We start from the raw sequence: 24438 nt of genomic DNA, 5'->3' as shown, positions 1-24438 counted from the left end.
TTAAAAAATAAACATGCTTAACTACAAAGGTGTGTAAATTATAGGAAGCCATGCAAAGGGGTCTCACTGGTGAGGAGGCAAAAAGCATTGCCCTGGGTCAGGCTCACTGAGCTAGAGGACCTCAGACGATGCTTTCCTACCGTGCACTTGGGGTACCTCAGCTTCCTCATCTGCAGAATGAGCATAAACCTACCTTCTTCATAAGGTTACAGTATGACTGAAAAGGAGAATGAATGGCGAAGGACTAGGGATGTACGTGTGAGGGATGGCAATGACCCCTCCACTGTCACTGGGGGCACCGGGTGGCCAACACGCCCAGGATGCCCCTTCTGCACACACAGGCCATGCCCTCCTCTCCCACCTGCCCCAACCACTGGGGCGCTCACATAACACGACACATCTCCTGCAGCTTCTCCCGGGCTTCAGGGCAAGGGTCGCTCAACTCGATAACCTCGGAGGCAGAGGTTCCCGCTCCTGCTCCTCGCTGCGGGGACGCCAAAGCATCGTCCGCATTTTTGGGTTTGCCTGTAGCTGGAGACGAAGAGGTTAAGGACGGTTTGAGACAATGGTTTCTCAAGATGCTCCTGTTTACCTGGGGAGAGGGGCTGGGGAGAGCAGCAGAGCCGCATCCTTTGAGTCAAAATAACTGGGAATCATTTATGCTTCCCAGAGGCAGGAACTCCCAGCAGGTCTTATGAAACAGGCGTCACTCTGTGAGTCAACTGAGTGGGTGTCAGGAACATTCTTGCAGGATGGTGAATCCAGCCACGTTTCCCCAAGCGCGGCCAGGTTCTGGATAGGGAGAGGACACCTATGGCTGCCGTGGATACAGAAGGGATTCCTTGTGATACTTCTGACTTAAGACAAAAAGTCTCAATTTCAGCTCAAGGAATGGGCTTCAACACTTCTGTGATGCTGGCTTATCTCAGCCTTCAGCAGAGGGCAGTGTATGGACTGAGACTTGGAGTGTGATGTTTTGGAGTTCTCTGCATGTGTTTGTGGTAAAATACATATTACAAAAACTTACCAACTTCATTTTTAAGAGGCCAGTTCAGAGGTATCAAATACACTCACGGTGTTGTGCAACTGTTATCACCATCTATTCCCATAACTCTTTACATTTTGTAAAACTGAAACTGCAGCAATAACTTCCCGTTCTCCCCTCCCGCCAGCCCCTGGCAACCACCAGTCTAACTTTCTATCTTTATGATTTTGACTATTCTAAGTACCTTGTATAAGTGGAGTCATACAGTATTTGACTTTTTTGTGACTGGTATATTTCATGTGGTATAATGTCCTCAAGGTTCACTGATATTATAACAATACTGCAGAATTCCCTTCCTTTTTAAGGCTCAACAATATTCCATAGATACAGACCAAATTTTATTTTTTGACCACACCATGTGGCATGTGGATCTTAGTTCCCCAACCAGGGATCGAACACATGCCCCCTGCCCTGGAAGCATGGCATCTTGACCACTGGATCTCCAGGGATGACCCATGACCAACTATTCTTTATCCATCATTTACTGATAGACAGTTGAGTTTCACCCATGTTTTAGCTACTGTGAATAAAGCTGCTATGAACACTTGTAGAAACGCTTCTTTGAGACCCTGCCTCTAATTCTTTTGGGTATATGCTGAGAATTGAAGTCACTGGATTATATGGTAATTCCATGTTTAATTTTTGAGGAACTGCCATACTGTCTTCCACAGTAAACCTGGCTGTACCATTTGACATTCCTACCAACAGTGCACAAGGGTTCCAACATCTCTGCATTTTCACCAGCACTTGTTTTCTGGTTTTTGACAGTAATCATCCTACTGGGGGTGAGGTAGTATCTCACTGTAGTTTTGATATCCATTCTCCCAATAGTTAGTGATGTTGAACCTCTTTTAATGTGTCTACGGGCCACCTATATCTTCTTTGGAGAAATGTCTATTCAAGTCCTTTGCCCATTTTTGAATCAGGTTGTTTTTTTGTTCTTGAGTTTTAGAAGCTCTCTATATATTCTGGATATCACTCCCTCATCAGACATGATTTGCAATTATTTCCTGCCATTTTGTGGACTCTCTTTTTGTCAATAGTGTCTTCTGATGCACAAAATTTTAAAAATTCATGAAATGCAATGTGTCTATGTTTCTCTTTCTTGGCCAATGCCTCTGGTGACATATCCAAAGGAATGAGTCATTGGATCATGGATTGGATTACGGGTTCACTGAATCATGAATCATTGTGAAATCCAATGTCATAATGTTTTTGTCTCATTTTCTGCTAAGCGTTTTACTGTTTTAGGTCTTACATTTAAGTCCCTGATCCATTTTGAGTTAATTTTTATATATGGTGTTAAGGGTCCAATTTCATTCTCTTGCATGTGGATATCCAGTTTTCCCATCACCATTTGTTGAAAAGACTATCTTTTCCCCATTGAATGGTCTTGGAACCCTGTCAAAAATCATTTGCTCATATATGTAAACATTTATTTCTGGGTTCTCTACTCCATTTCATCGGTTAATATGTTTGTCACGGTGACAGTATTGCACTATTTTGATGAGTGCAGCTTTCCAGTAAGTTTTGCAATTTTGTGAGTCCTCCAGTTATACTGTCCTTTTTAAAATATTTATTTGCTTTTACTTATTTATGTGGCTGTCCTGGATCTTAGCTGTGGCCTGCAGGATCTTCTGTCTTTGTTGCAGCATGCACGATCTTCCAGTTGCAACATGTGGGATCCACTTCCCTGACGAGGGAATGAACTCAGGTCCCTGCATGGGGAGGAGAGAGTCTTGGCCACTGGGCCACTAGGGAAGTCCCCTGTTGCTCTTTTCAAGATTTTTTCTGACCCCTCTGGTCTCTTGAGATTTCTTATAACTTTCAGGACGAGTTTTCCTATTTCTTCAAAAAACATCTTTAGGGGACATCCTTAGTGGTCCAGTGGTTAAGTATCTGCGTGCCAATGCAGGGAACATGGGTTCCATCCCTGGTCAAGGAAGATTACACGTGTCATGGAGCGACTAAGCCCATGTGTCACAACTACTGAGCCTGCACTCTAGAGCCTATAAGCTGAAACTACTGAGCCTGCGTGCTGCCGCTACTAGAGCCTGCACGCCCTAAGGCCAGTGGCAACAAGAGAAGTCACTGCAACGGGAAGTCGATGCACTGCAACGAGAGGAGCCTCCACTTGCTACAACCGGAGAAAGTCTATGCAGCAACGAAGACCCAGGGCAGCCTAAATAAATTAATTAATTAAAAAAAAAATCTTTGGCATTTTGATAGTGATTGTATCGCGCCTTAGACTACTTGAGGAAGTACTGACATTTTAACAACGTCACATCTTCCAACTCACGAACATGGAATGTGTTCCCATTTATGTCTTCTTTAATTTCCTTAACCAATGTTTTATAGTTTTCATTGCACAAGTTTTTCACCTCTTTTGCTAATTCCTAAGTGTTTGACTCTTCTTGTTACTTTTGTAAATGGGACTGTTTTCATAATTTCCTTTTCAATTGTTTACTGTACATGTATAGAAATAAAGCCGACTTTTGTGTTGACTTTGTAGCCTGCTACTTTGCTAAATTCATTTATTAGTTCTAACAGCTTCTTTTGTGTAGAATATTTAGGGTTTTCTCCATATAAGAAAAGCTATGACAAACCTAGACAGCTTATTTTAAAAGAGACATTACTCTGCCAACAAAGGTCCATCTAGTCAAAGCTATGGTTTTTCCAGTCATCGTGTATGGATGTGAGAGTTGGACCATAAAGAAGGCTGAGCGCAGAATTGATGCTTTTGAAGTGTGGTGTTGCAGAAGACTCTTGAGAGCCCCTTGGACTGCAAGAAGATGAAACCAGTCAATCCTAAAGGAGATCAGTCCTGAATATTCATTGGAAGGACTGATACTGATGCTGAAATTCAAATACTTTGGCCATCTGATGTGAAGAGCTGACTCACTGGAAAAGAACCTGATGTTGGGAAAAACAGAAAGCAGGAGGATAAGAGGATGACAGAGGATGAGATGGTTGGATGGCATCCTGGACTCAATGGAGATGAGTTTGAGCAAGCTCCGGGAGATGGTGAAGGACAGGGACGCCTGGCGCACTGCAGTCCGTGGGGTCACAAAGAGCTGGAGGTGGCTGGGCAACTGAACAACCACCATATAAGACCATATCATCTGCAAACAGGTACTTTTAACTCTTTCTTTTCAATGTGAATGCCGTTTATTTTTCTTGCTTAACTGCTCTGGTTAGAGCTTCTTGTAACATGATGAACAGAGGTGAAAGCAGACATCCTTGCTTCGTATCTGATTATAGTGGGAAAGCTCTCATCTTTTACCACTGAATACGATGTTCACTGTGCAGTTTTCATATATGACTTGTATTAAGTGGAAGTCGTTTCCTTCTATTCCTAGTTTGTTGAGTGCTTTTTTTTTATCATAAGAGGAAGTTAAGTTTTGTCAAATGCTTTTTCTGCATCAACTGAGAAGATCATGTGGATTTTTATCCCTTCATTCTGTTAATGTGATATATTACAATGATTTAATTTTACCTGTTAAATCATGCTTGCCTTCCAGGAATAAATCCTGCTTGGTGTCACGTTATATAATCCTTTTAACATGCTGCCAAATTCTGTTTGCTAATATTCTGCTAAGGATTTTGACATCAATGTTCATCAAGTATACTGGTTTCTTGTAATTTTCTTACAGTGTCTTTGGTTCTGATATCAGGGCAACACTGGCCTCATGGAATGAGTTGGAAAGCGTTCCCTCTTCAATTTGGGGGAAAAATTTTAGAATGATTGGCATTAGCTCTTCCTTGAATGTCTGGTAGAATTCATCGTTAAAATCTTATAATTTCCCATGTGTTACCTTTATGGAGATCTTTATTTCTCCCTGTGAGTTTGTGGTTCTGTCTAGTGTCCTTTCATTTCACTTTGCAGGACTCCCTTGAAGGCTCTGTTCCTTCTTCAATCTTTTTCTTTCTGTTCTTCAAACTCAGTAATTTCCATTGTCCTGTCTTTGAGTTCATGGATTTTCTTCTGTCTGCTGAAATCTGTAGTGGCAATATTTTATGCTTATTTCATTTCAGTGTTAGGTGGCATGAGGATATGATGACGTGAAACTGTGGAGGTGATCATCCGTGGCTGAATTTCCAGAAACATCTATTCAGATCCAACGTGCTTCTGAGCCTCTGCTGCCCACTCAGCTGGAGCCATATGCTCTCCTTTGATATATGCAGGATCATCTTCACCTTGGTCTCAAAACCAAAATGAGACTTCAGACAAGGGGCACTGCTTAGGCGCCACCTGAGCCATGAAAGCTTCAGAATGGCATCTTCCTCACTGTTAGCCAAGACTTGAGGTCTCTGGTTGGTACCTGGGTACCATCTCTGGTACCTGCCACCTTCAGTGGTTCGTAGTCCCTTCCCTGACTCCTCCAGCCACCAGACCAGAGGCCCAGCTACCTGCTGCTAAGCTCCTAGAACACCTTCTGGCCTGAGCACTCATCTCTGGCTTGCCCCTGGTTGGTTTGGATCCCAAAGTATGACAACCAGGAACAACTGTCGACAGACTTCTCTGAGTTCTCTGCCCAAAAAGCTGGGCTATGCTCCAGAAATAGCTGCTGTCCACTCGGAGAGTAGGTGCAACTCCCTTTCATGTCTGTGTGACCCTAGAATGGCAAAGAGGGCCAGCTGGCAAGGTGTGACAGCATGAGCACGTGGAACAGGTAGCAGAGGTTCCAAACCCAAAGTGACTTAAAACACAATGACTCTACAATATGGTCTTTAAAAAAAATTTTTTTTTAAATTTGACTGTGGAATCTTTTCAGTTAGTTCAGTTCAGTTGTTCAGTCATATTCGACTCTTTGTGACCCCATGGACTGCAGCATGCCAACCTTCCCTGTCCATCACCAACGCCTGAAGCCTGTTAAACTCATGTCCAATGAGTCAGTAATGCCGTCCAATCATCTCATCCTCTGTCGTCCCCTTCTCCTCCTGCCTTCAATCTTTCCCAGCATCAGTATTTTTTTCAGTGAGTCAGTTCTTCACATCAGGTAGCCAAAGAACTGGAGCTTCAGCATCAGTCCTTCCAGTGAATATTCAGGACTGATTTCCTTTAGGATTGACTGGTTTGATCTCCTTCCTGTCCAAGGGACTCTCAAGAGTCTTCCCGAACACCACAGTTCAAAAGCATCAATTCCTCAGTGCTCAGCTTTCTTTATGGTTCAACTCTCACATCCACACATGACAACTGGGAAAACCATAACTTAACTAGATAGATCTTTGTTGGCAAAGTAATATCTCTGCTTTTTAATATGCTGTCTTTGTTGGTCATAGCTTTTCTTCTAAGGAGCAAGCGACTTTTAATTTCATGGCTGCAGTCACCATCTGCAGTGATTTTGGAGCTCAAGAAAATAAAGTCTCTCATTGTTTCCCCATCTATTTGCCATGAAGTGATAGGATCAGATGCCATGATCTTGGTTTTCTGAATGTTGACTTTAAAGCCAGCTTTTTCACTCTCCTCTTTCACTTTCATCAAGAAGCTCCTCAGCTCCTCTTCGCTTTCGGCCATAAGGGTGGTGTCATCTGCGTATCGGAGGTTATTGATTATTTATCCTGGCAATCTTGATTCCAGCTTGTGCTTCATCCAGCCCATCATTTCCCATGGCATACTCTACATATAAGTTAAACAAGCAAGGTGACAATATACAACCTTGACGTACTCCCTTCCCAAATCGGAACCAGTCCGTTGTTCCATGTCTGGTTCTAACTGTTGCTTCTTGACCTGCACAGAGATTTCTCAGGAGGCAGGGAAGGTGGTCTGGTATTCCCATCCCTTTAAGAATTTTCCAGAGTTTGTTGTGATCCATACAGTCAAAGGCTGTGGCATAGTCAATGAAGCAGAAGTCGGTGTTTTTCTGGACCTCTCTTTGCTTTTTTTATGATCCAACAGATGTTGGCAATTTGAGCTCTGGTTTCTCTCCCTTTTCTAAATCCAGTTTGACCATCTGGAAGTTCTTGGTTCACAAACTGTTGAAGCCTCACTTGGAGGATTTTGAGCATTACTTTGCTAGCATGTGAGATGAGCACAATTATGCAGTAGTCTGAACATTCTTTGGCATTGCCTTTCTTTGGAACTGGAATGAAAATTGACCTTTTCCAGTCCGTGGCCACTGCTGAGTTTTCCAAATTTGCTGGCATATTGAGTGCAGCACTTTCACAGCATCATCTTTTAGGACTTGAAATAGCTCAACTGGAATTCCATCACCTCCACTAGCTTTGTTCGTAGTGATGCTTCCTAAGGCCCACTTGACTTCACATTCCAGGATGTCTGGCTCTAGGTGAGTGATCACACCGTCGTGGTTATCTGGGTCATGACGATCTTTTCTGTATGGTTCTTCTGTGTCTTCTTGCCACCTTTTCTTAATTATCTTCAGCTTCTGTTAGGTCCGTACCATTTCTGTCCTTTACTGTGTTCATCTCTGCATGAAATATTCCCTTCGTATCTCTGATTTTCTTGAAGAGATCTCTAGTCATTCCCATTCTATTGTTTTCCTCTATTTCTTTGCACTGATCACTGAGGAAGGCTTTCTCATCTATCCTTGCTATTCTTTGGAACTCTGCGTTCAGATGGCTATAGCTTTCCTTTTCTCTTTTGCCTTTCACTTCTCTTCTTTTCTCAACTATTTGTAAGTCCTCCTCAGACAACCATTTTGCCTTTTTGCATTTCTTTTTCTTGGGGATGGTCTTGATCACTGCCTCTTGTACAACGTCACAAACCTCTGTCCATATTTCTTCAGGCACTCTGTCTGTGAGATCTAATCTCTTGAATCTATTTGCCACTTCCACTGTATAATCGTAAGGGATTTGATTTAGGTCATATCAAACGGCCTAGTGGTTTTCCCTACTTTCTTCAGTATAAGTTTGAATTTTGCGATAAGGAGTTCATGATCTGAGCCACAGTCAGCTCCCAGTCTTGTTTTTGCTGACTTTATAGAGCTTCTCCATCTTCAGCTGCAAAGAGTATAATCAATCTGATTTCAGTGTCGACCATCTGGTGATGTTCATATGTAGAGGCGTTTCTTGTGTTGTTGGAAGAGGATGTTTGCTATGACCAGTGCATTCTCTTGGCAAAACACTGTTAGCCTTTGCCCTGATTCATTTGGTACTCCAAGGCCAAACTTGCCTGTTACTCCAGGTATCTCTTGACTTCCTACTTTTGCATTATAGTCCCCTATGATGAAAAGGACATTTTTTCTTTGCTGTTAGTTCTAGAAGGTCTTGTAGGTCTTCATCGAACTGTTCAACTTCAGCTTCTTCAGCATTAGTAGGATCTATTCCTTGTGGCATATGAACGCTTATTTGTGGAGTGTGGGATCTAGTTCCCTGATTCGGGATTGAACCCAGGCCTCCAGCATGGGGAGCATGGGGGCTTAGCTACCAGACCCAGCAATATGTTCCTTAAGATAGAGCACTTTAGAGTGAACATGGGTATAATTAATAGTTATGTCAGGACAACAGCATAAAATGGGACTTAAGTGGATAAACTAGGACACGTGGCTACTTATAAACTATTAGGGAAGGTTAACCGCCCATCCTAGCACTCATGTGTGAGAATAATTTCTGAACAACATCAGGAACCTGTAAGAAATGCAGCATTGTTGAACATACATCCTAGTGAGAGTGATGCAGAGTCATAGGGTGATCACATCTTCAGGTGGCAGAGGGAAACAGCCACACCAACCAAAAGATCAAGAGACATATGGAACTTGTTTTGAAACAGCCTTACTCAAGGCATCACCCTTGAACTGAAGTCATTAGGCAGAAAAATCATGAGTTCAGTAATGGTCCTGAGGAGACTCTGTTTCCCCTCAAAGTAACTGCACTGATGTAAGGCCAGCTCAGGAGGAGATAGGATAAACCAGGAGAATATAAAGTGGGATGCTGGAAGTGATGCTCAGAGGGGGAGACAATGCATCAACAGGAGTAAAGGAACAGGGGGAACACGAAGCTGAGGGTGTCAGCTCCAGCAAGGGAAGTGCTCCTCGTCTTAGAATCCACACGTGCAACCCTGGCATTCAGAAGAGTGGCTGACAACTAGTGATTGTTCAACAAACATCTGTTCACTGACGGAAAGTGAGAGGATTAGCTTGACATGAAGAGTGAGGCCTGGAGGAAGGCAAAACTCATGACCATCCGAGGTAGGCTCAGGAATAAAACCCAAGCTTCTCAACTTCCAGCCTGACCTCCAGGGTCTGCGGGAATCACTAGACAGTCTTTGAGCTTCCCAAGTGTCCTCTGTGAACACAGTCCCTCCCCTACCCCACCACTCTGCCATCACAGCCTGGGGGCCCCTGGAAGATCCAAAGGGAAAGAAGCCCCTTCTCTGCCCTCTCCAGCTCCAGCTCATCCCTCCTCAAGCTCTGATTGCAAGGTCAGTGCTACACTCGACGGTCTCACCTGCCACCAGCTCTTTCCTTTAAGCTTTTCCTTCTGCTCTGTCTTCTGCAGTAGAATAGCAGCAGCCCCTGTGTCTGTTTTCTGCCCACATAAACCGGCCCAGTTGGGGACACACGCTAAGGTCTGGTATCCAAACACCTCTGTTCATGTATGGGTTCCCCTACCTTCTGGGTGAGTACACAAGTCTCTAGGCAGAGGCGGTGAGTATGGGATAACGTAGCAGGTGGAAGATGTGCGTTTGGTAGGGGTGCTGCTCCAGGTGAAAGGAACCACACTGACAGAGGTGGAGGGCTTGTAAACATTCAAACAATGAGACTGCAGGGTGGACGGACTGGGTTGAGATATGTCACCTTGTGGGGCACACAGTCTGTTAACAGCTGCTGGGTCTCCAGCCAGGGCGGCTACCTATCCTTCCTATCAGAAAACCAAACCGTCTCATCAGCCTCATGGGAAATCTTCTAGCCACCTCCCCATCCCACCCCCACCACCAAAGACATGGGGGTGGGGATCACGGTTACCTGTTTTCTTCTTGAATTCCCTTCCAGTTGAGAGGGAAAAGCTCAGACAGCCAGTAGAGGCCTCGTAGACAAGCTGATAAGGCGAGTTCACGCCCATGGCTGGGATATTCATAAAGGAATCTGGAGTGGAACAGAGAGGGATGCTGCTTACAGTTTTTTTAATTTTAATTTTTTCACCAAGAGTACAATAGTGAACTTTCTGTCCTAGTCATATGGTAGGCCAGATATTCTGAAGTGCCCTGTTGTTACAAAACCACAAATTCTGGAAGAAAAAGATTTTTACTGCTGGAGAAGGCTCAGAGTGACTAAGAGAAATCTTTAAAAAGTCTCCTCTACAGTGTCCTCCCTGCTTAGCCCCCAATATCTCTCAAGAATGAAATGACATCAGAGCAGGGAAGAGAAGGCAGGCACAAAAGGTGACGTTACTCTAAGGATAAATGCAGATATAACTGCTACACTAGGTCAAGAGACTAAACATGGGGCTAGCTAGAAGAGAATTTAGAGTTATCTATTCCCCTTCTCTAAGCCACAGAAATCAGATGCTTCTGCAACAACAGATCAGTCTCTTGCAGAATCAGACTGTCATGTACGAAATCACTTGATAGCAGACCACTTAAGAATTAAAATTTGGCACCCCTTTACTTGTGGAAAATCTTGGTCACTCTTCCAACAAACTTCATCAAATCATTTGCTTATTCTTCCCCCAAATACAGTCATTTCACATGCTGGGCATGAAATTGTTGGGAAATGTCAAGCAATTCATCACAGCTCATTCAAATTCATAAAGAAAATGGCAAACATGACCTTCTAAATAGACAAAACCTGTACCCAGAGACTGCACGTTGAATGATATGAACCAAAGACGATCACCTTCACTGGTAACCCAAAGCCGGAAATTAGGACCACATGAAAAGAACTAATAATAGCCAATTCTGAGAAAGATGGAATAAAACCAGTCAGTCCTACTGGTGCAGAGAAAATTCACCAAGAAAGCAGTATTTAACAAGAACTAGATACATCCTGAGACCTTCTGCCCAGGAATCCTCTCTCCTGGGAGAGTAATCTTAATAACCAACACAACAGTGATAAGAACCAATATGCATGAAGTTGCATATTGCAATGCTTATTATACTAATATTATATTAGTATTAAATTATACTAATAGCAAGAAACCTGGAAGCCTAGGCATTCAGTTAATTATGGAACATGGACATCAGAAGAACTCTACATGCACTTAGAATGACAACTGCAAAGGGATAGGCATGTTGGAATACACTGTGTCTGTTAAGCAAAGGAAACTGAAAAATAGAAAAATTATCGTATCCATAGAAAAATATATATACATACGCAAATACACACACACAGAGAAGAACCACAAAGGGAACGGCAAGAGTAAAAAATAGCTATTATATAAAAGTGGCAAGACTATGTTTTCTTTTTGTTGTTTTATTTCATAATATGGCCATCAACTAAAAATCAAGCAGCAGTCCAGCTTTCTTTCCTGACATGTCAGGACTAGACAGGAGAAAAGACAGGAAGTAATTTTATTACTAAGGAAATGCTGCCTTAGCAATGGGTATACGCCAGTTACAGCATTCGAGGAATGCCACTCCAGACTCAGTTACAGCTTGAGTCTACCTCAGCCATCAGAGGGAACAGAAGAGCAAAACTCACGCAAAACAATCACTAGGCACTGGAATCTTCTTAAAGCCCTCCTAGGATGAATGCTTTCCCAAAGGAAACAGATTGCTCCCTCATTTATATTTTGCCATTCAGATTTTCTTTTCAAACTCTAGGTTTATTTGAAGGAGCATCAGGAATAGATGTGCCAACAAGTAAGAGATATTTCCTGCGGGAGCGTGATGCAGGAGAGCCTTGCTCAGCACTCTTCTGATGCAGACAAACATCACCAACAGGCTCTCTGCAAAGTCTCCTCCACCAGGTTAACCACAAGCCACGAGGGAAGCCACTGTGTCGCAGGTGAAAGCCTGTGGCCCTTAAAGATGCTCAAACACCCTGTGAGGTGGAGTGCTAAAGGGATGACTGCTTCATTTTCAGGGTCGGGAAACACAACGTTCAGCAAGGAGAGCACAGCTCGCAGGTTTGAGGGTGGGTGGCTGGGCCAGGCTACCCGTTCCCCTCCAAAGGACTCGCCTACCCACGTGACAGACCACCAGGTGGCTGTCTCCCAAACGAAGTAGAGCTCCAGTGGAGTGGAGCTCCAAGCCCCATGTGGAGTGCAGGGCACAGAGCTCCATGTCTGCTGGCAACCTCCTGCATGAACGGGGCATAGCCAGAGAGCCTGTCGTTACCAGAGCAGAGCTGACCCTGAACGTAACGGGCAGAGTGCATTCTCTTAAAACGGAAAGAAACCCGTGTGTGTGCACACTCAGTTGTGTCTCTTTGTGGCCCCATGAGCTGTAGCCTGCCAGGCTCCTCTGTCCATGGAATTTCCCAGGCAAGAACACGGGAGTGGGTTTTCATTTCCTCTTCCAGGGAATCTTCCCCGCCCAGGGATCAAACCCACATCTCTTGTGTCTCCTGAGGTGGCAGGTGGATTCTTTACCACTGCGCCCCCTGGGAAGATACTCCATGGCAAACAGTTGGGGTATGCTTGATCGGGACTTTACCTTAGGAAAGGAAACCAAAGTTTACCAAAATAACCTTCTCTAGCTTATATTTAACCATAAGTCCACTGATATTGTAGGCACATGCCTAATTCTTATAAGAAATAAAAACTGTTGGTTTTTTCAGATGGTGTGATTTTTTTTCCCGAACGGTTGTATGACAGCAATAAAACGAGTCCCTTCACATCTGCCTTTTGCAAAAAGGTCCTAATTTGTTTGTACTGTTAACCCTTTGACACCCAAGTCATCCCTTCTGCATGGAGTGGTCGCCCTGGCAACTCTCCTGCCCTTGGCGACTAGTTTTGCTTCTCCACATCACTCACGGGTGGCTTCATGCGGACACCCAGCAGCTCTCTACCATCATTCTCACGGAGTTCATGAAATCCCACATTTCCCCCCAAGCCTTGCAGTTTTACTGTGCAATTTATTTGCCCTGTGTGTCCATGTATTATCATCAGATGTTTAGCCTCTGACCATCAAGGGCAGCCTGACAGTCAGAGGACAGGGAGAGACACTAAAAAGGGGATGGATTTTATAGGTTAGGGCAAATGGCTATGGGTTATGAATTTATTATGCGTCCCCATCAAGGTTCCTAACAGCGAGGACTTTCGGGCATGTGAAATGAATTCCTCTATATCCACCAAGCTTAAGAGATACAGCAGTACAGATGTTCCGGAACTGCTGTCTTTTAAATCACAGCTGCTCCCCTTCCCACTGTCAGAGATCATGTCCTCTAGCTCTACGTCTATTATTTCAGGCCCTCTGATTATTCCCATTCGGCTTTGGTCCTGATACTTTGTATAATGTACTCAAAAGCAGTATGCTATAGTTTTGTTATTTTACACTTTATTTAAACGGCATTATACCAAATGTATTTCTATAACTTGCTTTCTTTTTTTTTGCTTAACACCATTTTTTAATCTATGTTGATGTGTGTGCTTCAGTGCTGGATTCATTTCCACTTCTCATTATGCTCCATCATCTAAAGACTGTAATTTTTTTCTTGTTGGTGAACATTTAGGTTCTTTCCGTTGTTTTTTTTTTTCATCCCAAACAATTCTGCGATAGACACTGTGATATGACTTCTTCTAACATGTGTGAGAGTTTCTCTAGGGCAGTGCAGTTCTCACGTGTGGCCTGGTAAGAATCCACACAGGCCATGACCAGGTGAATACAGTAACTGAGGAGAAACATTTAGAAGTCTATGCGCCAACCTGATGTTCCTGTGACAATATCATGTTTGCAAACGGGGTGATCCACAAGGGACTAGAAATTTTACAAAGTGGTCCTTCACTGAAGAGCATTTAAAAGGCAGGGCTCTAGGGAATGACTCAGCAGAGAAACTGCTGGGTGGTATGATGCTAGAGCATCTCCCCCCTTGCAGACACCACCACCCTGTTCTCCACAGGAACTGCACCAATACGCACACTCAGCTGCAGCAGGTGAGAATCCACACTGCTTCACATCCACCTCAACTCTTGGAAACGTCAAACATTAAAGCTGGGGACTTGACCTTTCCACTGCACTCTTGTTGGTATTGTCTGACCTTTCACCTAAGAGCTGAAACTCAGGTACCCACCTTTCCCCGTCTGTCCGGCACTGCCACAATTTCTCCTGATGGTGCCAATCAGGAAGTCAAAAGCCATCTCTTTGGCATTGAGGTGCAGGAGCTGGCTGGCCTCCACAAAGCGCTTTGTAATGTCCAAGGGGTTGGCATCTCCTACAAAAGTCATCAAAGGCAACTACTCACTTTTCTCCAGGGTGGGGAAAGTGCTTCTAGAAAAGGACTTCCCTAAGTGGCCCTGAAGTGAGGGGGAGTGAAGATCTATTCCCAGGGTAAGGAGGTGTGAGGGGCTCCTAATGAGGGCCTTGAGCTCCAAAGACCGCCAGGTGGCCCCTCGCTCTCTGCCCTCGTCCCCTTCTCTCCCCGTCAGGCCTGGAGACTGATGCTTTTGTTGCCGTTGTTCTGTTGCTACGTCGTGTCTGCCTCTTTGCTGCTCCATGGACTGAAGCACGCCAGGCTTCCCTGTCCTTCACTGTCTCCTGAAGTTTGCTCAGACTCATGTCCGTTGAGTTGGTGATGCTATCTAAGCTGATGCTACTGGTATTTAAAATAACAGCACCCAGAAGGCTTCATCAGTGATGAGTTCCCAGGTCCCCAATAGTGGGATGAGAGACCCTTATCGTGGACAGACCCCGGTTCTCACTACTCTCCTGCTTCTGGCTACCAACCAGCCCTCCCAATTCGCCCCCTCCTCCTGGGTGCTGCCTCTGTCTACCACTGTATCATTTCCACAAACTGGGCCCTTCAATACCTCGGACCTCACACTGTGCTCACTGTCAACCTCTCAACCTGGGCTTGGCAAAGCTGGAGGGATAGGAGGACAACGTGGGGAACGGAGGGGCGGGGATGGATGATCCCTGGGGGTGGTCTCAGGAAGTAGTTGAGCTGCAAAGCAGACCCTTGGCTGCCACTTCTCCATAGCACGTCCTTGGAGATCTGTCTGGGGAGGGTATGGTGGACACACACACCTGCCCAGGCCAGACCCTCTGGGCCCAGAAAAACGAGCCACGCTTCACAGAGCCAGCCTTGGCCAACTTACCAGACACAGACTCCAGCATGGCCTTCATCTTCAGGCTGAGGAGCTCGGTCAGCAGGTGGATGGACTGCCGCTGGAACCTGTGCAGGGTCTCCTGGCTGGACTGCCTGCGGCGGCCGTGGGTAGGAGAGTGCATAGATTTGGCCGGCCCGGTGGAAGGGGGCAGCATCGGTGGCGGGAGCACTGGCGGGGGCGGCTTCTTCTGGACGGGGGCCTGCATGGGGGCTGATTCCATAAGCACCACGGGCGGGGCGCCAATGCTGATCTCCAGGCCCAAGATGTCGGAGGGGGTAGGGATCATGGGGTCGGTGATCAGCTCCTCCCAGGTGAACTCAAAGATGTTTCTGATGCCCTTGGGTACAGAAATGCCTGCGCTCCGGCAGCTGACAAGCAGCCTGGAGACATGGGCCAGCAGCTTGGGGGCCGTGGCGGTGTACTGCAAGTACAGCTCTCGGTTGCTCTTGACGTCGTTCATGGCACTAGAGCGCGCCCACTTCTAGGTGATGCTGTCCATTCTAGACAAGAGGGACCTGCAGCTGCTGGCAGCTTGACAGCCTGAGCGCTGAATGAGAGCCTACGTTCCCACCTAAGGTCAGGTCTCGGGAGAGACAGACGTGCTGAAACGGCCCTTACAGGTCACTGAGCTGGTGCATCCTACGCGGGAGGGCAGACGTATCACTGGTCACTCTCTCTGGCAAAGGGATGCCACCCAACCCTGCTTCCCCTCCTGGGACGCGTCAGAGACCAACTTAGTGAGCCACGACGGAGGGGCCTGGGGAGAAGCAAGTTCCCCACGTGGACCCTGGGCTAGAGGAAGGGAAAGGAAGGGGAAGGGAAAAGGTTCCAGGGCACCTCAGGAGTCAGAGATCTGAGGATGGAAGTTCTTCTGGCCTCTCAATAAAAACCTGCAAAGATAAAAAAGATGAAAATGTTGGTTGGTCCCCGCTGGAGGAAGGTGACATGGAAACTCCCAGCTGCGAGGCAAGGATGGGCCTGGATTCAACCTGTAGCTCCAAGGGCAGAAGGGCGAGAGCGAGGAGGGTGAGCTCTTTAATCCAACGACTAGTGTCACTTACCGCATCTCATCAAACCTAGAACTTCAGGCAACTCCCGCCACGGCAGCCTTCTCATCAGCTCTGCCACTGGGCCTCCTAACACGCCTCCCCACCGCGTCCACGCCCTCATCTCCTGCCAGACAGATGTACCCTTCCACTGCTCGCTCTGTGTCCTCTGGAGCCACCCTGAGGTCGCCATTCCAGAACCGCACTCCTGGTGCAAACCCTCAGTGTTTACAGTACGCTGCCCTGGTTTCATAAGGCTGTTATCACTCCAGTTTCACCAATGGAGGAATTGGGGGCTTATGGAGACGGAGCTCTTGGTTGGCAGTTGTCTGTCTGCAGACTCTTGGCATAGAGACCTTTCCAAACATGACTCCCTCACAGCCTCCCAGCTGCCTGCCGATCAGTCAGCCAGAAAATCTCCAAGGAACAAGGGTGCCATAGAGCAAACCCTTCTGACATTCTGCTGGTCTGCAGATAAAGTGGCTTTCTACATCTATTTGCTGACCCTCTGGCAGCTCCATTCCTCAGCTTTGGAGACTCAGAAAAATAGGTTCGTTTTTGAACTGATAAGTCTGCAGAACAAAGAGACCACTCAGAATCGTCATCTGGGCAACCAGCCAGAGGGATCTGACCCTAGCACGCAGGGCAGATCTGTTTTAAAGCCAGGACTCAATCGAAGAGAAGATGAATACAATCTGTGAAAAGTTCACTGGTTTGAGGAACCCCATCCCACTCCCGACCAGTTCCTTTCTTGCGACGTTAATTTGGAAGACATGTCTTACAAACAGATAAACTCTGGCTTTTAAGTTTTATTGAGATACAATTCACATACCATGCAATTCTCTCTCTTCAAAGTGTACAATGGTTTCTAGTACAGGTGCAGTTGTGCAACACTCACCACTAATTTCAGAAAATTTTCATCACCCCCGAAAGAAACCCATTAGCACTCACTCCATTCCTCCTCCCCGCAGGCAACCACTAATCTGCCGTCTGTGTCTACATATCTGCCTGTCCCAGACATTTCACATGGAGGGACTTGTACACTATGCAGTCTTCTGTTAACTTGCTCCTTTCATTCACAATTATGTTTCTGAGGTTCATCCATGTTATGGGACGTGTCAGTCCTTCACTCACATATCTCATTACACGGAGAGACCACAATTTGTTGATCCATTCAGTGTTTGGCGACACTTTTGTTGTTCCCACTTCAGGCTGTTACGAACAGTGCTCCTGGGAACATTCAGGTGCAAGTTGTTGTGTGGATGGAGGCTTTTACTCTCTTGGGTTGGGAGCCAGGAATGGAACTGCTGGGTCACATGGTAACTCAATGTTTAACATTTTCAGGAACTATCAGGCTGCTTCCCAAAGTGGCTGCACCATTCTACAGTTCTTTTTGCAAAACCAGTATTGTATGAGGGTTTCAATTTCTCCATGTCCTTGTCAACACTTGTTATTATATTGTTTTGATTCTACCGACATCCTAGAGGGTATGAAGTGCTATCTTATTGTGGTTTTCATCTGTAATTCTCTAGACGGCATATTCAAAAGCAGAGACATTACTTTGCCAACAAAGGTCCGTCTAGTCAAGGCTCTGGTTTTCCCAGTGGTCATGTATGGATGTGAGAGTTGGACTGTGAAGAAAGCTGAGCGCCGAAGAATTGATGCTTTTGAACTGTGGTGTTGGAGAAGACTCTTGAGAGTCCCTTGGAAAGCAGGGAGATCCAACCAGTCCATCCTACAGAAGATCAGTCCTGGGTGTTCACTGGAAGGACTGATGCTGAAGCTGAAACCCCAATACTTTGGCCACCTCATGTGAAGAGACTCATTGGGAAAGACCCTGATGCTGGGAGGAATTGGGGGCAGAAGGGGACGACAGAGGATGAGATGGCTGAATGGCATCACCAACTCAATGGACATGAGTCTGGGTAAACTCTGGGAGTTGGTAATGGACAGGGAGGCCTGGCGTGCTGTGATTCATGGGGTCGTAAAGAGTCGGACACGACTGAGCAACTGAACTGAACTGAAGTGACTAATGATGCTGAGCACCTTTTTGTGTGTTTATTGGCCATTTTTATATCTTCTTTGGGGAAAAGCCTTTTCAGATTGAAAAACTTTTTTTAAGAAATGTCATTTTAAATTAAATGCACAAATAACTTCCATTTGTTACCATATATTTCTCTCTTCAGAATTCAGCTGGAGGGGACCACATGACTCCGTTCTGGCCTGTGAAAGGCATGTGGAGCTGCTGGGAGGGCTCCTGCTGACATCATGGTGCCCCCACACCAGCGCTTAACCACCTGCCTCCAAACCTGTCTCACATAAGGGAATGAACCCCTGATCTCTTTAAGCCCCTTTACTCAGATCTCTATTCCTGCAGCCAAATGTGACTCCTGCCAGCCAGCCAGCTGCACGGGAACAGCATCATTCCCTCCTTCCCACATATCTTATTTTCACTGTCATTTGTTCATTTTTCCATCACCGAGACATGGGCCTTGCCCTCAACATTCATTAGGCAGAACAGACTTGCAAAATCTGTATCATAAGGGTCATACCACAAAAATACAAAACCAGACGAAGGCCATGAAAACCCAAAGACAGAAGTCTAAAGGAAGCTGCCCTGAAGCTTGTCATAGAAGATGAGTAAGAAGCCACCAGACAGGCAGGGAAGCGAAGGCACTCTTGGTAAAGAAGAGTATGTACAAAGGAACAGAGACATTTAAAGCACAGAGGTTCAGGGAACCACAAAACACCTCAGGATGGTTGGGGCTTGGGGCTCTAGGGGGGTGCAGCAGACAAAGCTGAAAAAGTATCTAGAATTAGATCTTGAAGGGCCTTATATGCTACGCCAAAGAATTAGTATGTTCTACATCATCCTTAGTGCAAGTACTCAAATGTGTCGTCTTTGACTGCTAGTTGCATCCCATGTGGTCTCTGCAAACCATGGCAGCACCATATCGTCTTCCCCTTTTCCAGTCTCCATGACGCTCAGTAAGACCCCAAGTAAGCTGCCACATGACAGAAGGTGAAAAATATTTATGGCATCAAAGTCCAACAGATAGCCTAAGAGACCCACATAGACAGCTGTACACAAAGCTGCAATGAATGATTCCCACAAAGAAACGAAAAGAGCACGGAAGAAGTTTATAACGGATATGGAAAATGACCGTCTTCATTCCAGCATCTTCGAAGTTTTGCTGCCCGTCTCCTCTGTCCCAGGCCAGGGGAAGGACAGAGACGAGGGGCACATACATGGCAAATCAGAGTGCGCTCTGCCAGGGAGAAGGCGAACCCAGAAAAGGCAGTGTCACTGGGTAGCTAACAGCACAGTCCGCATGACCTCAAGCCTGGAACTTGTGGACTCTAGACCCTGCTTCCCAGGGCAAGGATTAAATGAGGTCGTATGTGTTAAGGGCTGGCACAATGTCCAGCAAAGTGCTCAGTGAATGTTAAGTAGAAAAAGACGATTACTTGAAGCGGTTGAAGGCTGTATGATGGAAATAACAGAAACTGGTCCGCAAGTCGAGGCTGACTAGTGAGCAGGACAGGAGGAGCACTGCAAGTGATGGGAACAGCCCTGGCTCAGGCTGGAGGCTCTAAGAACCTGGCAAATTTGGGGAACCACATGTAGCTCAAGGATGCCACAGGTTATCAGCAGGGCTGGGGGTGGGCAGCAGCCTGCTGAGAGGAGCTGGTATAAACCGCTGAACGTGGACTTCATCTTGCATGTGGTGGGAAACCACGGAAGGACTGCAAGCAGAAGTGGCACCTGTACAGAGGGCGCTCCTCCCAGGGGGGCCGGCAGTGTGGTGGGGAGGAATGAGACATGTAACTGCAGTGCAACTGGCCGAGGAGGAGAGTTGTACCCAGTGCACCCTGACTTCTGCATAGAAAAGCAACTCCCAGCCCCTGCACCTCAAAGAGTACTTCAGAAGGCACAGACCCAGTGGCTCCCAGGGGTATACCATGCAAGCAGCAGAACAAGGATGAAAAGTGGGAAAGTCCTGAACAGGCTCTGGGGACACCAAGGGCCTGACCAAGAAGGAAGCTGAGGGGGATGTTCAGGCATGGATATGAAAAAAGAGAAAAGGGCTATTTCCCTCTAGTTAGTGCCAGTGACTCAAGAATATGTTTTGGGGTAGAAGTTGTATCCAGCTGTATATTTAAAGTCAAAACTAAACTCAGCCCCCTCAGGTGACCTGGTTCCAGCTTTCTTTGCTCTTTTCTCTAGTTTCTGCCTCTCTTTAGTTTTAACCAGAACGCTTTTGATAAGGATGGTGAGCAGTCCAGATGTAACCGCGTGACCACCATCTGAGAGTAAATGCAGCTTCAGGCTAGAACATGCAAGAGGAAAGAGGCAGAAGTGGAAACAGGAACGTTAACAGACGCTGTCCTCTCCATTCAATACAGAAAGAACATTCTGGTCAGATGTATGAACCCTCTAGCAGACAAGAGGAAGAGGGGGTGAGCTATGGAGAGGAGTGGGTGCGAGAGGAAGCAGACGGGCCGCACGCACACGCTCACGCGCAGCCGCCTGCTGCCCGGCAAGGCTGACTTGTCAGACTGGGACCCTGCAGTCACCACTTGCCATCGAGTGGAGCTCACTTGAAAACCACCTCCATCCCCCACCAGCGGTATCTACTGGGGCACCAAAGGGCCCGTGAAAATGAGTCTCCCAGGAAGACTCATCCAGAGACATAAAAATGATCAACCCTTTGACCCAGTGATTTCAGTTGCCCGAGACAACAGTTTTAAAAGGAGGGACGGCAGCTGTATACATGCAGTTAAGCTAAACAAAAAAATGCCTATAGCCACTTCATTCCCCACAGTGAAATACTGCAGACAGCCAACAACTGAGGAAGTGTTAATGACAACGTAGATTCATTTGAACCATTAGCCAGCAAGAAAATAACTGAGTTCGGTTCTGAGAAACAGTGTTAATACACATATGTGGATGGTAGGCCTACATGATGACACATCCCATAGACGTATGGTGATCATAATGGGGAGCAGAGACACAGGTCTTTCTGTTTGATTATGGTGATCATAATGGGAAGCAGAGACACAGGTCTTTCTGTTTGAAGGTAAAGAGGACACTTCAGGAGAAAAAACAGCAAACAAGGGTCCCTGCAAAGATGGCAGCACATTCTCAGACGGGCTTGTGACCTAGGAGACTGGGGGGAGCAGGGCCCACTCGTGCTTCCTGGTTTCCATATCAACCCTCAACAACTGGGACTGTCTGTGAGAGAAGAATGGTGTGGGGAGTGAGGGGTCAGGAGCTATGTCCATGTTCAAGCTCAGGGAATATGACTGGATAGAAGCAGAACTCATGATACCCCAGAAAAAGTTACAATCAGGCAAAACCACCACTGAGCCTGTGAGCTTAGGATTGGAGAGAGCATGGCAGTTAGAAATGTAGTGGGGAAGATGCTGTTTAAACGGACGGTAGAAAAAAATATTGGTGGACACTCCTGTCACTGGAGAGATGGACACTTACTGGGCACAGTTATACAAACACCTGAGATTTACTGAGAAACAGTAACAAAATATCAACACTAGGTCTGGGTGACAGGTTTTCACGAAACACCCTGCTTGGTCTGACTGTCCTGGTTTCCCAGTCTTCCTAGACAAGAAGCTACACCATCCCATCATTCTCCCCACTCTGCCCACGCACTTGCTCCATGTGTGTTAAGCTAACGTCCAGACCCACAGCAGCAAACACCTCGCCACCAGCCAGCCAGCAGGGCAGGTGCCAGGACCAGGGGAGTTCCGTTCCCTCTCAAGGTTTTCAGCAGGCTGACCGAGTCACTGGCCACCACTTACTTACCTTAGCCATATAGTTTCTTACAGGAACTGCTTGACATATAACTGACTTAGATTTACTGGCTGAAAAGAAATTGAACACATATGGCGTGGCTGCTCTGTGTCGTATTAACTGTAGAGACCAGTACCCTCGCTCATTCCAGATTCTGAATTCTACTGCCTCAGCTGTATGTCACAACAAGGGCAGCTGAGAGCCAGCTCCCAGGCTGCACTACGGCTTTAAGAGGAGATAAATTATCCCACAAGTCTTTGGCAAATGCACAGCTAAATATAGCAGGAATCTCATGTATATGGATTTAAAGTTTCTCCTTTGGGACTTTTGCAAGCAAACAAAAGGATTTATTTAGCCAATTCAAACGAACTGTATTAAAACACACAAAGGCCTGGAGAAAAGATTACAATGAAAACAAATAATTCAAAGCAATTTCTAATCCAAGACATTTTGCTTAGCTCCACAACGCCATGAACGAGGTGTGGTCATGCTTTCTAACCGGAGCTTTCAGCACTGGTGGCTCCCAAGTCAAACACAGCCACAGGAGTAGCGTGAGTGCTTAATGCAGAGCTGGAAGAGATCTGTTTGCTGATCACTTAGTTACTAACAGGAGAATTATATGTAGTTAAACCACAAAACGTGTAAAAACAGGTCAGAGCTGTGCTGTGCATTCACTAGCACTTTTGAGCACCTGAGTGTGGGATAGTATGACCAAGGAACTACCTTTAAAGTTTATGAAATTTAAAGCTTGATAATCAGTTTCGTTACTGGCCAGCTCTGAAATGTTTTTAAGTGTGTTTGGATCAACTCAGGTATGTAAATCTACTTTTTCAAATGTATATTTTGTGAAATCCGAATAGAGATGGAGTATTCCTGATGAAAACTGAACATCTGAATCAAGGTGTGCTAGCAGTGGGCACACGGTGGGTTTTGAGGACTTGGTGAGAAAAGAGATGCAAAGCATCCCACTGAACTTTCTGTATATTGATGGAGCGGTGAAATATTTTGGATATTCTGGGTTAAATGGAGCTGACTCTTTGAACCTGGGTGTGACCTGGGAGGGCCTACGTGTGCGTGGGCCGTTCACTAACACTACAGCATTACCTGTTCCACAGCCGGCTGAATATGTGGATATGAATGCACGTACAGAGGGCCGACTGTGGAACTCGAGCATCTACACTCTGGTGGATCCCCCCGCAGACACAGAGGGATGGCTTTATACCACAGAAAGAATTCGCTTTTTAAATGTGGCTCCTAGAAATCAAACTGACACACAGGGCTTACACCTCACTTCTACTGGGCAGTGCTGTTACAGAGCATGGGTCTGCTGTCTAAGAACGCCAGTGCCATCTGCTGGACACACTCCTACATAACAGGCCCAAGAGAAACGGTAAGATTGAATTGTGTTAACGCTCAAGGACGCTGGGTCTGAAATGAACAGGATGTCAACAACCAGGCACTCAACTTATTTGTATGCTGTGAAAGGGGAATTCGAATGAGGCTTATAGGTTTTTAAATCCTAGAGAAAATCCAACTTAAAGTTATTAGCTGAGTGACCATGAGCCAATGGGCACGGACTGGTCTGCTTTCCACCGTGGGTGCCCTGGGTAAGGACAAGAGGTTATTTGGGTGCCCTTCCCACGACCACTGCCTCCCATAAAAGTGAAAGTGTTACCTGCTCAGTCGTGTCTCTTTGTGACCCCATGGACTGTAGCCCACCAGGGTCCTCTGTCCATGGAATTCCCCAGGCAAGAGTACTGGAGTGGGTTACCATGCCCTCCTCCAGGGGATCTTCCTGACCCAGGGATCCAACCCACGTCTCCTGCACTGCAGAGCCACCAGGGATGCCCGCTGCCCCCGTGCTCGTAGGCTCACTGCTGCCCGGCCCACCCCTTCTCCACAGCCCGCCTCTCCAGTCCCTCTGCTCTCCCTACGTGCACAACCTCCTGCCCCGCCCTCTGCCCTACACACGCTCTTCCCATCTCCCTCATATTTGCCTAGATACCTTCTTCTCTTTTCTTGTTTTCCCTTATGACCCTAACAATTCTGTTCTTCCTTTTAGTACTCCAATTTCTGTCTCCTCTCCATTTGTCCTACAAGCTGTTTCAGCTGGTTTTACAGAAATGTTGAAGTCTTTGGTCCACTTTGAGATGGTTTTGTACATGGCGTGAGTTAAGTGTCCAAGTCCATTCTTTTGGAGGTGGAGAGTCGACTGTCTCAGAATCATGTTGAGATCTATTCTTTCCCACCACTGTCAAAAATCAAGCGACCACAGATGTATGGGGTTTATTTCTGGACTCACAATTGTTTCATTGTTTATTAATACATCAGAACCACACTGTTTCAATCCTGGTATCTTTGTAGTAAGT

The 24438-nt window shown here is 46.2% G+C and overlaps 1 protein-coding gene across 1 annotated transcript in view; it reads right to left on the bottom strand.

Annotated features, from left to right (window-relative positions):
* Positions 1 to 15671, bottom strand: part of C1H3orf20 (chromosome 1 C3orf20 homolog) — a 49718-nt gene extending 34047 nt beyond the window's left edge. Inside the window, exons 1-4 of the mRNA XM_052647525.1 lie at positions 15200 to 15671; positions 14176 to 14316; positions 9970 to 10089; positions 387 to 531 (exon numbers count right to left, since the gene is read on the bottom strand). Of these exons, the coding sequence (XP_052503485.1) occupies positions 387 to 531; positions 9970 to 10089; positions 14176 to 14316; positions 15200 to 15671 (878 nt within the window). The remainder of the gene's footprint in view (positions 1 to 386; positions 532 to 9969; positions 10090 to 14175; positions 14317 to 15199) is intronic.
* Positions 15672 to 24438: the final 8767 nt, after the last annotated feature.

The sequence above is a fragment of the Budorcas taxicolor genome, chromosome 1 (genome assembly GCF_023091745.1).
Source record: "Budorcas taxicolor isolate Tak-1 chromosome 1, Takin1.1, whole genome shotgun sequence".
NCBI lineage: Eukaryota > Metazoa > Chordata > Mammalia > Artiodactyla > Bovidae > Budorcas > Budorcas taxicolor.
The sequence above is the reverse complement of the archived record's forward strand: the minus strand, read 5'-3'. Positions and strand labels throughout refer to the sequence as shown.